Here is a 13,004-nt window from a genome sequence, read left to right as displayed (position 1 = left end):
TGCCACTTTGCATTTTCAAATCTAGGCAGTCCTGTCAGAGTGGAAGTAGGATTTCTCTTCTGTGTAGTAAACAAGGTAAGAGCATTAGGGGTATGACAATGAGATGTGAACTTAACTGTACTGGCCCAAAGGAGAAGTGATCATTTGTACGTGGCAGCAAAGAGCTCAGCCTTTAATCTAGGTTTGGCAGTGACTCAATCATAAATTCTTGCTCTTTGGTAGACTGTGGGCGCCGCCCTGCTGCCCGGATGAACAAGAGGATCCTGGGAGGTCGGACAAGTCGCCCTGGAAGATGGCCGTGGCAGTGCTCTCTCCAGAGTGAACCTAGTGGACACATTTGTGGCTGTGTTCTCATTGCCAAAAAGTGGGTTCTCACAGTGGCTCACTGCTTTGAGGGGTAAGTTGTACATTTTGTTTTTGCTTTGCATGAGTCTATTCATTGCATCTCTGGAAAATTCTCAATGGCATGTGTAACTGAAGCCACTTCAGTGCAAAAGTCACAGTCCATCTACATTCCAGGTGTGTATCTGCCTAGAGTTTTCTGCCCTCAGTGTTGTCATTCTATATGCATGTTGCTCATTTATTGGCACTGGATGTATATTGCTTTTGACTCATATCCTAAGGAGGGGAGGAAACAGAACTTCAGAAAATTGACTCACCAGCCAGTAGGAGTCTCTTTTCTAGATCTGTTAACTGTATCACTTACATTTGAGTTGAAACAGATTACTTACTTGCATACTAGTGAGATTCGGGTCAACTGGTAAGTAGTCTGAGAAGCGGAGTTAAAGGTACAATATGTGTATTGGTGAGGTTCTTCAGAGAAACCAACAGGAGATACATGGAGGGTGGGAAGTGAGAGAGAAAGACATTGATTGATTCTAAGGAGTTGGCTTATGTGATTGTGGAGACTTGGGGTGACCCACGTCTGAGGGGGCAGGCTGGTGAGTCAGAGACTTGGCTCAGAAATGAGCTCAGAGAGTTCGAAGGTCTCTGCTGGCAGAACTTCTCAGGGAGGCCAATGTTTGTTCTATAAGTCTCCAACTAATAGAATGAGGCCCACACATGTTATGGAGGGTAATCTACTTTCTTCAGAAGACACCAAGTTAAATATTAATCTCATCCAAAAATACCATCACAGAATCATACAAAAGAACACTGTAATAACCACTTGGGCGCTGTGATGCAGCCACATGGATGTGGAATAGTGATCATCTCCACGTGCCTAACAGGAGCGGAAGGGCAAGACCAGGGGGAAACCTACCCCAAACTGACCGTGTCACTGCCGAAGCCCCTTGTCGGTTCTGGCTGTTTATTTCTGTGACAAAAAGCACTACAACAACCTAACTATTTATTTTACACACAGAAGATTCTGGGGAGTCGAGCGTGGACAGGATGTGGCTGGCACATTGTGTCTCTGCTCTACATTATTTGAGGCTTCAGTTGGAACGTGCCAAGGTTGGGAAATTGGAGCCATCCAAAGTCAGGTAGCCAGTGCTGGGTGTTTACTGGGACCCCAGCTTCTCCCGCTGTGGGATTCACATTATGGTGGCTGGCATCCTCCAAAGCAAGCTTCCTAAAAAGGAAGGGAGGGGGAAGGTGTATTACCTTTGCTGGCCCAGCCTCCAAGGACCTGTAATGCAGCTTCTATTGTGTGGTTGGTCAGAGACTTCCTAAGACTCACCAGATTCACAGGGAAGAAACACAAACTTTCCCTCTCGGTAGGAGGGATGTCAAAAGAGTAGAAGACAGATTTTGCCAACCAACGTAACATTTATTTTATTCTATTTATTTTTAATAATTTCACTTTATTCAAAAGTAATATTAAATAATAGCAAAAATTTAAGACAAAATTAATCCCCGTTCTGCCACCTAATTAAATTATTTTTATGTGACCAAATTAATTTCTAGAAAAATGCAAATTCACTTTTGGTCTATTTGTCTATGATTAATTTTGCTTAGCTTTTCCACTTATTGTGCGATTGTAATTAAATTAACTAATTTTTCTGGGCTGCATCTTCCTCTTCTGTGAAATGAGGAAAATAACAGTCACTACCCAGGCTCCCAGGATTGGTATAGGCATGAAGTGAGATAGTCTATCGAAAGCCCGAAGAACCATGCCTAGCCTCAACCAGTAAGAGCCCAAGAAAGGAAAATACTTTCTCAGGTTTATTTTATTTGAAAGACATAGTACCATAGAAAGAGAAGGTTAGATAAAGAGGTCTTCTATCTGCAGTTCATTCCCCAGGTGGGCAGAACAGCTGAAGCTGGGCCGTTTCAAAGCCAGGAGCCTGAACTCTGTCAGGATCTCCCAAGCATTTGGGACATCTTCTCTGCTTTCCCAGGCACAAACAGGGAGCTAGATGAGAAGCTTAGCAGCTGGGAGTTGAACAAGCATTCCTATGAGATGCTGGCATTGCAGGTGGCAACTTAACTCACTGACCCACAAGGCCAGCCACCAGAAAACTTCTCTTTAAAAAAAATAATGTTAAAAATACACTTCCTGGCCAGCACCGTGGCTCACTAGGCTAATCCTCCGCCTCTGGCGCCGGCACCCTGGGTTCTAGTCCAGGTTGGGGCGCTGGTTCTGTCCCGGTTGCTCCTCTTCCAGTCCAGTTCTCTGCTGTGGCCCGGGAAGGCAGTGGAGGATGGCCCAAGTGCTTGGGCCCTGCACCCACATGGAAGACCAGGAGGAAACATCTGGCTCCTGGCTTCGGATTGGCACAGTGCATCAGCCATAGCGGCCACTTGGGGGTTGAACCAATGGAAGGAAGACCTTTCTCTAACTCTGCCTGTCAAAAAACAAAACAAAACAAACAAACAAACAAAAAAACAAACCACTTCCTGTATTTTCCCTTAGTATTAAAGCAGGAGAATGCTGGCATTTTTCTAGTACTATTTATCTTTTCCACACTTTGTTTCTCCGACTTCCTCACCATCCTTAAGGTAACCCATTACAGCCTAGTGGATGATCTTCTATAGCTGTAAACATAATTTTTCCCACAGGGTGTTATTGTTAATTTTTACAATTTGAAATCACACTCAATCCTTCTGTTTGTTTCTGCTCCTGTAGCAGAATATCATTGTTATCCCGCCAGGGTAATTCCCTTTGGAAGCTAAATGACATTCTGTAAAATAGATTTACCATGACTTTTCTGTTGTTCCTCAGTTGACGGGCCTTTAGTTGAATTCCAGTTTTAACAATACTGCAATAAACCTACTTATACAAAGCACTCAACTACTGGTACTCTTCGTTCTGGAGGGCAGAGAACCAGAACATACATTTAGCTCCAGGTGGGGGTCACAGAGATGGGTCTGTGTTTGTTTCTTGAGGTGCTAACCTAATGAGGAGACAGGCATTCTAGCAAATAATTAGAAGAAAAGGTGGTAAGTGCCCATAAAATGGAAATGTGCATATGCTTGCTCATTGTGTGGAAGCATAAGAAAGTAAAACCAATACCTCTTTCTGAGAACTTTGAATGCGTAAGACCCAGAATGATTGGGAGAGTCTGCATAATATCTTAAGAAACTCATATACTGAAATGTTACTGCTTTGGAAGGGAACAGATGTTTCTAGCTGTCTTTTCCAGTCCTGATTTGTAACTCCAGGAAAGGCAGAAGACTGTATCAGCAATAGAACATTTATCAACATGTGATCACCTAAATGAACCCAACACCCTTTATATGCTAGCTAGTCCAGTTTCATCCACCGTTTTTGTCATTTCCATATATGGCATCAAGTTTCCTCTTTCACTGGCAGATTTATAAAGTTCAGAGATCTTGCAATACAGAAGAAATATATGCTTATAATTAAGGGAACGGATGTGATATCAAAGGGCTTGATGAAATTTCATGGGACACTACACTTAACAAGACTGTCAAGAGGGGCCTGGCCTATCCACAAGGAGTTAGAAATTGCCTAACTTCAAACATGCCTTTGCTTGAGTATGTGCTAATGACCATGGTTCTGTTTTACAGTCTCTCCAGTGGCCCTGCAAGCTTCTCAGAACTTTTAATTGTAAGCCTTACTCTCTGCTGGAGCCATCAATTGCTGTAATTAATGGGATTTATTTCATATCCTGATCCCATACTTTGACAAGGCCCAGCATGAACCATCTGTAGGTCTTCTCAGACTTTCTCTTGTAATTATATTGGTGGAAAAAAAGGACAAATTTGTTTTGCCCTTCCACAAAGAAGTATTTAAAACTCCCAAATGGAAATTAGAAACATGAGCTACTAAGTTGACCAGATAAGTCCCATATCCCCAAATAACAATTAAACTTCAAAAGTTCTAAGGAAGAAAGACTGATTTTTAGTAGTAATTTAATAAGCCATTTTCCTGCCTTTCAAAATTTAAGAATAAACTTCCTAGGATGGCACACAACCTGTGGTGGTGAGAAGCACAGAATTCTTCCTTAGTAAACATCCAAGACAAATGGTCTTCCCAGCTCCTCGCACCACTTTTAATCCTGTCATTTCACCCATGTCTTGATTTCTAATTCAACAGCTCTTCAGTGCGACAAGGTTTTGCCAGCTTCTCTGAACTTCTCCAGTTATCTCAGTCCTTCAAGTTCCTTCTTTCTTCCTCTCTTTGCCTGGCTTGCCTGGTTCTCTAGGTTTCTCACTTCAGACCTTCCACCAGGACCTTGAACTTCTTCATCTTTAGATCTTTGCAAAACACAGGAAGACTCATCAAGGTGAATATCACATTTTCTAATCCCGTGTTGAAGCACTTCAGCAGTGAGGAAGAACATTACAGAAGAGTGCAGATGATGGGGCCGGTGTTGTGGTGTAGGTGACTGGCCACCACTGTGGTGCAAGTTCCAGTCCTGGCTGCTCCATTTCCAATCCAACTCCCTGCTGACATCCTGGAAAATGCAGCAAAAGATGGGTCCTTGCAGTCCATGTGGAAGACCCAGACGTAGCTCTTGTTCTGTCTGGCCCAGCTGTGGCCGTTGCAGCCATCTGAAGAGTGAACCAGTAGAAGGATGCTCTCTGTCTCTCTGTAACTTTGCCTTTCAAGTAAGTAAGTGCATCTGTAAAAAAAGAATGGAGATTGGAGCCAGACTTGACTTTCAACTCAGATGAACTTCACCCTTAATATTACTCAGGAATAGCCTTGCATCCTGCTAGACAGCTCCCTCTCCTCCACAGAACAAAACATCTGTCCTTACTTGACATCCTTCCCTGACCTCCAACAGTCTTGCAGTACTCAGAAAAGGAAGGAGGAGGGTTGGTCTGTGACTGAGACCATATTGTGCCTTTAGGATTACCTCTTTTTCTTCTAGGTGTTTATGAATGATGCCAATCACTTGCAGGTTTTTTCCATTCCATCTATTTTTAGGGTTGGCTCCACTCCCACTGACGATAAGGTCCACTGTGACAGGGTATTTTAGGCACTATGTTAGACTCACATCTTTCTTGGAGGTACTGAGAAAGCATGGATTTAAAGATTCCTAGGTGACCCTAACCTGGCCCCTTACTCCCTATGAAGGTGTTCTCTATCATCTTCTCCAGTTGGAAATTTCCAGGTCTAGAATGGTGGCCAGTTGTGGGCCAACCCCCATAGTTTCTTGAACTTCCAGAAATTGGGAGATCCCTTACCACTTATAACTTGTTAAAAGAAAAACTTTAGACAAATTAGTTGGCAGAGTTTAGTTGAGCAAAGAATGATTTGTGAATCGGGCATCTCTCAGAATCTGAAAAAGGTCAGACTTACTTCTTCCGGTCTTGCTACTCCAACTCATATACATTGCACCTGCACACCTGACCATGACTGGGCAATATCCTCCACCTGACTGCTGAGTTCAAGTCATCTGGTCATGTGTCTTAGGTGAGTATTTAACACAATGTGACAATTCCAATATAGTCTTGTAGTCAAGTTGCCTTTCCGTCCTCGGAGGCAACTCTTCAACAGTTTCTCCTTTCTCTCCAAATCTCTGACATGCTGCACTGAATAAAATAGGTGCCATCCTGGCTCTGACTTTGTCTTACCCCTACTTAGAACAAAGTACCTGAACCTTTGGTCACAGTCCCTACTTTGCCTTGAGTTATGATGACAGATGTGTCCCTACACCTACTGCAGGGTAATCATATCCCTTTTCCTATTTTCAGACTTAACTTCAAAACCTTCATTTCTATCTTGCATCAAGGACCTCTCCGTTTTTGGGGGGGAATCATTCCCTTCAGCTGCTATATATTAACATCACTAACTTAAACTTCATTGTTTTGACTTGGCATCCATCTTCAGTTATTGATCCATTTGAGCTGTTATTGTAAAAATCCTCAGTTTCCCACATCCTGTCTCCACTTTTCCATGTCAATTTTCTCTTCCACCCACTCTTGTTGGGCTGTTCAGGAACGACACTTAACAAATTTCTGATGACTTCCATTTTGCCAAATCCAATGGTGAATTTTCAATTCACAGGAACTCTCCCCACTGTGTGATCACTACATCCTTCTTGAAGTATTTTCTTCACTTTTCTTAATAAGAAGACACATTTGTGCTTTCCTGTTAATACATTGACCCACATCTCTTTCCTGTTTTCCAGTGTTTCCCTTTTAAAATTTTTATTTATTGTTTTTATTTGAGGGAGAGAGAATCTTCATCCGTTGATTCACTCGGCAAATGCCTACAATAGCTGGGGCGGGGTCAGGCTGAAGCTGGGAGTGTGGAACTCAATCTGGGTCTCTCACGGGCAGTACATTTGCAGCATACTGGAATTGGAAATTAACCTTGGTGTTGAACCAGGAGCTCTGACATGGGATGATGGCATCCCAGGTACTGTCACACCCACCCCAGGTTTTTTTCTCAGGCCATTGATTGTTTGGGTGCTCCAAGGTCCAACTCTTGACTTTCTTATCTGTTTACATTCATTGGTCTCATGGTTTCAAATACTTGTTGGTATCTAAGCAAATATGAATACCAAGTATTGACTGCATATCATATTTGAAAATCAAGAAAAATATTTGATATTCAAGTTTATATGTCCAGCTTTGCTGCTTTCCCCCAATTTGCCACTACCACCCACTAACTTCAGACAGGTTTTGAAATGCTTAGATGAACTATCCATTTAAATGTGTTAAAAAAAAACCCTACTTTACAGGCCAAAATGAAACTTTTTCATTTCTTTTATTGATCAAATAGTTGTATGCTTTACAGAACTTCCCCATATCAATAAATATTACCTAACCAGCCCATTTTTGGTGGGTTTATAATCCCTTCAGTAGTTCTTTCAGTAGTTGGGACTGTGACTTTTTTTGGAACTAGAAACATTAATACAGCTACAGTGGATCAATGATTCCTTCCCAACTCCTCCCATGTTTTTGGACTACAGTTCAGCATTTCAATCTGTTAAGTATTTGTGTGGTTTTTCATTCACATGGGAGATGAGTCTCCTGGATATTTTCTAATGATCATTCTCCTTGAGTAGAGACACTGGTATCAAAGGACACTAAATAGCTCTGTTTTGTTTGAGAACATAGTTCTCTGCTGTGGATAGATGACAGCCACAGATAGTTTTCTTCTTTTCTTGTTCTTTTTGCACTTTATTTCACAAAGAGCCATTGTTTAATTTTTTCCAGCTTTTTCTTTTAAAGAGTCCCCTGTCCATTTTATGACTAAGAATTTTTGACAATTGCCATGGTTTGTGCTACTTTTTTAGTTGAGTAATTTGGGAAAGGAACATATAATTTTGGCACATAGACTACCCTATCTCTGAGCTTTATTTGCTTTAGGAGTCTCTAGACATGTTATAACTTTTTTCCCCTTCAAAACATTCTGAAATCTGATTCTTGAAGGTCTAAAATATATATTTGTGCCCTTCGATTGCTTCTTCTGGACCCTGGAGTAAGAGAAATTTTTCACTTTTTTTTAAACACTTTATGTAATTTTATCACTAATGATTAGTTCCCCGTCATATCACGGAGATATGTTTAGGAAAGAGAAAGCATCTTTTTCCATTGTCTCACTCATCACTGAGCCTCCATCCATGCTTTCCTTCCTGCCCAGTGCCTAAGTCCTAGGTTGATATCTGTGGATCCTATTCCTTGTTTCAGAAAATTTAGTGGAAAAGCCACAGTCTGCAAGCTCAAATGGCCAGCATGCTAGTCTGCTAGCATTATTTACTGCCTTTCTGACTTTGTATGAGTCACTTGTCTGCTCTGAGTCGCTGCTTTCTCACCAACATAGCTGGTGATAAGATTATTTGAAATACTATAGGTAGAAAAACTTGGAAAGCTGTAGAGATCATATGTTAATGAAGAATCTAGGATGCCAATCGAGTTTGCATGTTGTGTATTTGAAAATTTTAGCCAGCATTTACATTTGGGAATACTTAGCATAAAATCCAGGACTGGGGCTTTGCTTCAGCAACTGGAAGACCAGGCTGCACTGAGCATTCCAACAGGACAGCAATTAATTGGAGAGGCAGAGGGCCCTCAGGATGGGCAGGGCTTGTGGTCTGATACAGCCGTGTCTCCTCAAACTTTGTTTTGCCGTCACCTTATTCTAAAGTCTGGTCACCATGTCTGTTTGGATAATTCTTTAAAAATACTAAAAACATGCACCATATTAAAAGAGGTTTCTAAGATCTACAGAACAGAAAGGATACTATAGTGACATACGTCTTAGTGCAGATGTGGTAGCCTAACTACTCTCTGTAATAATTTAGCTGTGCTACTTTTGGAGTAAGTCGTGTAAAAACAAATGGGGTCATTTCTATCTCAACTATTATAAATTTCCTTTGTGAACAGTAAACTGATTACATAGAAGATATTTAAAACAAACTCAGGATAAGAGAAGGAAAATTTTGTGCTTTCTAGAAAAGATAGGAAATCTCTAAACTTAGCTAGGTGCATTAAGTGAAAGCCTGCCATTTTCATATGTAAACTAGAGCTAACCCATGTGACTGGTCATCGCATCCAGAAATGTTGTGACTGCAATTCTGTGTAAATTCCTCTGGATGTCACAGTGCGTCTGATATGTAAGTAGACAGGCTTTCTTTCTGTAGTTGGTCATTCATGAATTTTAAGTTGACATTACATGCTCTCAATTTTATCACTAAAGTATATTCATTATGTACCTTATATAAAGTAAAAGGTAACAAACATAAAGCAAATTACACTCAAAATAGGAATTTCTGAGAATGAAATACCATCTAGAAGAAGAATGAGAGGATACATAGCCTCTTAACATTTCCCTTAGCCATTTTCCTTGAGGTTGGTGGATTGTCACCTGGCTTCACCTTCGCCTATCTGCTTACCCTCAGAGAATGAGGATCCTTGTACAAACTTCTTTTTTTCCCCCAAAGGTTTATTTGAGAGTTGGTTGCAGAGAGAGATCTGTAATGGCCAGGGGTGAGCCAGGCCACAGCTGGGAGCTTTTCATAGTTCTCCTACGTGAGTGACAGAGGCCCAAACACTTGGGTCATCCTCTGTTGCTTTTCCTAGGACATTAACAGGGAGCTAGATCAGAAGTGGAGCAGCTGGGACACCAGCCCACTGGGAAGCTGTTCCTTTTATGTTGAAGATGTTTAGATGCTTTGCTTGGCTTCTTTTCTTTGTAGCCTAATGTAGCTGTTCTTTGAACTCATAGTAAGTTTTGGAGGCGTTCATGTAGCCTGAAATCATCTTCCCTTCCTGTGCTTTGACCCAGAGGCGGGGCTGTCTCGGTCATTATTCCCGAGTCAGTCTTTTTAGCATATACTTAATATATCACTATTTCATTGAAACACATATCCCTCACTTCAGGTACCCCTTTCAAACAAAGAGTTACTGTTTTTCCAGACTGAGTGGAAAACTTTTTTCACATCATATGCATATCAAAAATAACAGTGTTATTGCTGACTACAAAAAAAGCATGTAAATTTCCTGTGTGCTTTTTTCTTTATGGTTTTGGCTGACACTAGTGCCATACGGCCAGTAGCTTCTGTGGCAAGAGACAGTTGGGTACAATTCATAATGGCTAATGGTTTTATGGGCACATTTTTTACTGCTAGAATAAATAGAATAGAGTAATTAAGTCTGGAATTTTGATGTTGCTTCATCTTGTTACATATAATTTGGAATGTTCAGCTGTTTGCAATACTGCTTATGACTTAAGCAGCTGAATGAGCATCACAACCAAAATTTTGTTAACTTGATTCAAAGGCAAGAAGTTAGTAAATAGGAAGTAACTTGAAATAAATCATTACTTAATTTCAGATGTCTTAAGTAGTAGAGCCTCAAGTGAACACTGAATTTCACAAATGGTCATGCACCAAATGCTCTGCATTAAAACCAGAAAGGAACAAGGTGAGGAAGGGAGGAAGGGGGGAGGGAAATAGATTATATATATAGGAAAACTGCCATTATTTCTGTACACACATACTAGATCTAACTGTACTTAGAAGTGTCCCACAGCATAAGCAGTACCTTAGGGGCCAGAGTTGTGGCACAGCAGGTCAAGCCACTGCTTGGAATGCCTGCATCCCATCCTGGAGTGCCAGTTCAAGTCCTGTCTCTACCCTACTTCCAATCCAGCTCCCTGTTACTGCAACTGGGAAGCAGCAGATGCTGGTTCAGGTACAGTTCCTGCCATCCACATGGGAGACCTGGATGCAATCAGCCTGGCCCAGCCCCACTCGTCGTGAACATTTTGGGAGTGAACAAGCAGATGAAAGCATGTGTGCACTCTCTGTCCCTCTCTTTCACTCTGCCTTTCAAATAAATGGATCTTAAAAGATATTTAGAATTTTAAAAGCTCTCCAGATGACATTATGCTTTGTTGGGAACTACTGGTTGAAAAAAATGATTGATTTTTATGGCCAAATCAACCTACTTTAGTTGCTTTGACCACAAGCTCCCAAGTACAGTGGCAGCATTGCTGGCCCAGAGCACAATAGTATAAGGGAGTATCCTCATTAAAGTCCCACCACTGACCAATACCATGGTCTAGTAAATGCCCATGCCTTAAATCCTGGCCGATTCTGAAGAAAGGAATGAAGAAGGGAGTGGTGAAAATAGACCAGTCCACAGGATTGGAGTCTGCCACTAATGGATGTTTTCTAAAGCCTACATTGAGCCATAATTAAATACTTCTGAGGATCCCATTATGTTCCAGGCATCAGGCCTTGTGAAAACAGTACAGATGACCCGCAAAGCTCCTGTTCTCACAGATGGCATCTTGGAGGAATGTTACGATGGAATAGACAAATATATCTGTGTCACTGATATCAGTGATTATAAGAAAAACTAAAGCAGGGTCTGGGGCAGGCATTTAGCCTAGCAGTTAAAAACCTGGTTAAGATGCCCACGTCCCATACGGGAGTTCCTGGATCCAGTGCTTGGCTTTAGCTCTTGACTTCAGCTGCATGATGATACATATCCTGGGAGGCGGCAGTGATGGCTCAAGTGAGGAGTTCTTGCCACACATGTGGCAGATGTGAATTACATTCCTGGCTCCTGGCTTTGGCCTGATGTAGCCTAGTTGTTCTGTTTGGAAAGTGAACTAACATTCGGGATCTCTCTCTGCATCTAAAATAAATTTAAAAAAACTAAAGCAGAGCCAAGAGTGGAGTGATAAGCCTGGAGTAAGGGTTATCTGGAGTAGACATGAAGGACAGTTCTGACAAGGTGATGATGAGACCTGGATGAAGATAAGGAGCAAAGACAGGAACTGGGTGAGAGCTTGGGAACTGCAAGAGCAGAGCCCTGGAGATGGATGCCCTTGGCATATCCATAAATGTAAAGTACTGGGGGTTGGAATAGAGCATATCGAATAGGGTCCAGAATTTGTCTCAAGCGTGATGCAAAGTCCTTGTGGAATTATGAGCAGGAGATGGACTTGATCTAACTACCATGAAGGATATTAGTTACAGGAGCTAAGATTAAAAGACCACCGTTTGGGAGGCTATTGCAGTGGTCCATGTAGATGGGAGTAGCTTTGATTGGGATTGAAAGTGGAAGAGAGAAACAAGGTACAAAATACACCTTTCAGAGTAGGAGTAGCAGACTTGCTGTGGCAGTCAATATTGGTTATAAAAGAAGGAAAAGATTCATCCAGGTCACAATGGTTATAAGAAACAATTGTAAAATGTATTCAGGGGCCGGCGCTGTGGCTCACTAGGCTAATCCTCCGCCTTGTGGCGCCGGCACACCGGGTTCTAGTCCCGGTTGCCCCTCTTCCAGGTCAGCTCTCTGCTGTGGCCAGGGAGTGCAGTGGAGGATGGCCCAGGTCCTTGGGCCCTGAACCCGCATGGGAGACCAGGAGAAGTACCTGGCTCCTGGCTTCGGATCAGCGCGATGCGCTGGCCGTAGCGCGCCAGCTGCGGCGGCCATTGGAGGGTGAACCAACGGCAAAAAGGAAGACCTTTCTCTCTCTCTCTCTCTCTATCTCTATCTCACTGTCCACTCTGCCTGTCAAAAAAAAAAAAAATGTATTCTGAATGCTTAAACAATGCTAGATAACATGGTCAGCTCTCAGTAAACCTTGGCTATTATCAAACCACCAAATGAGTGTTTTGAATAGAAAGGGGCACTCAAGTCTGCAGCTCAGAGGAGAGGACGGAGCTAGGGAAACATGTCTGGAAGTCATCCTGGTACGGGTAGTATTTAAATGCATTGGACTGAATGAGATCATCAGGAGTGTGGAACGAGAAGAGAAGGCAGAGGGAGGAGTCCTGGAACACTTCAACATGGACACTGGGAGCCTGAGGAGGAGACTGAGAGGGGAAGGTCCAGGAGATGGAGGAAGTTCCAGAGCATGGCAAGAACTGGAAGTCCACTGAAGGAAGAGTTGTAAGTGGGAATTGACTAAAATATTGCTGACAAGTGTTCAAAAGTGGACTGCAAGACTGACCATTGGAAGTTGTGGGGACTTTTGTAAACGCTTGTCTTGAACTTGGCAGTTTTCCCCTGAATATTTGACGTTTATCTAAAATACTTGCTCAATTGTGGAAGGACTTCTTACGCTTGACTTTTTATTCTTTTTCACTTTTCTCCTGCCTCTCTCTCTTACTCAAGGATTT

At 42.1% G+C, this 13,004-nt stretch overlaps 1 protein-coding gene across 6 annotated transcripts in view; it reads left to right on the top strand.

Moving 5' to 3' along the window:
- CORIN (corin, serine peptidase) overlaps positions 1 to 13,004 on the top strand; it is a 322,793-nt gene that overhangs the window by 301,601 nt on the left and 8,188 nt on the right. For all 6 annotated transcript variants that reach the window (XM_008248589.4, XM_070068193.1, XM_008248573.4 and 3 more), the window contains 2 exons: positions 26 to 75; positions 223 to 397. In XM_008248589.4, the coding sequence (XP_008246811.2) occupies positions 26 to 75; positions 223 to 397 (225 nt within the window). The remainder of the gene's footprint in view (positions 1 to 25; positions 76 to 222; positions 398 to 13,004) is intronic.

This window comes from Oryctolagus cuniculus, chromosome 2 (genome assembly GCF_964237555.1).
Source record: "Oryctolagus cuniculus chromosome 2, mOryCun1.1, whole genome shotgun sequence".
NCBI classification, from domain to species: Eukaryota; Metazoa; Chordata; class Mammalia; order Lagomorpha; family Leporidae; genus Oryctolagus; species Oryctolagus cuniculus.
This window is presented reverse-complemented; position numbering and strand designations above follow the sequence as displayed.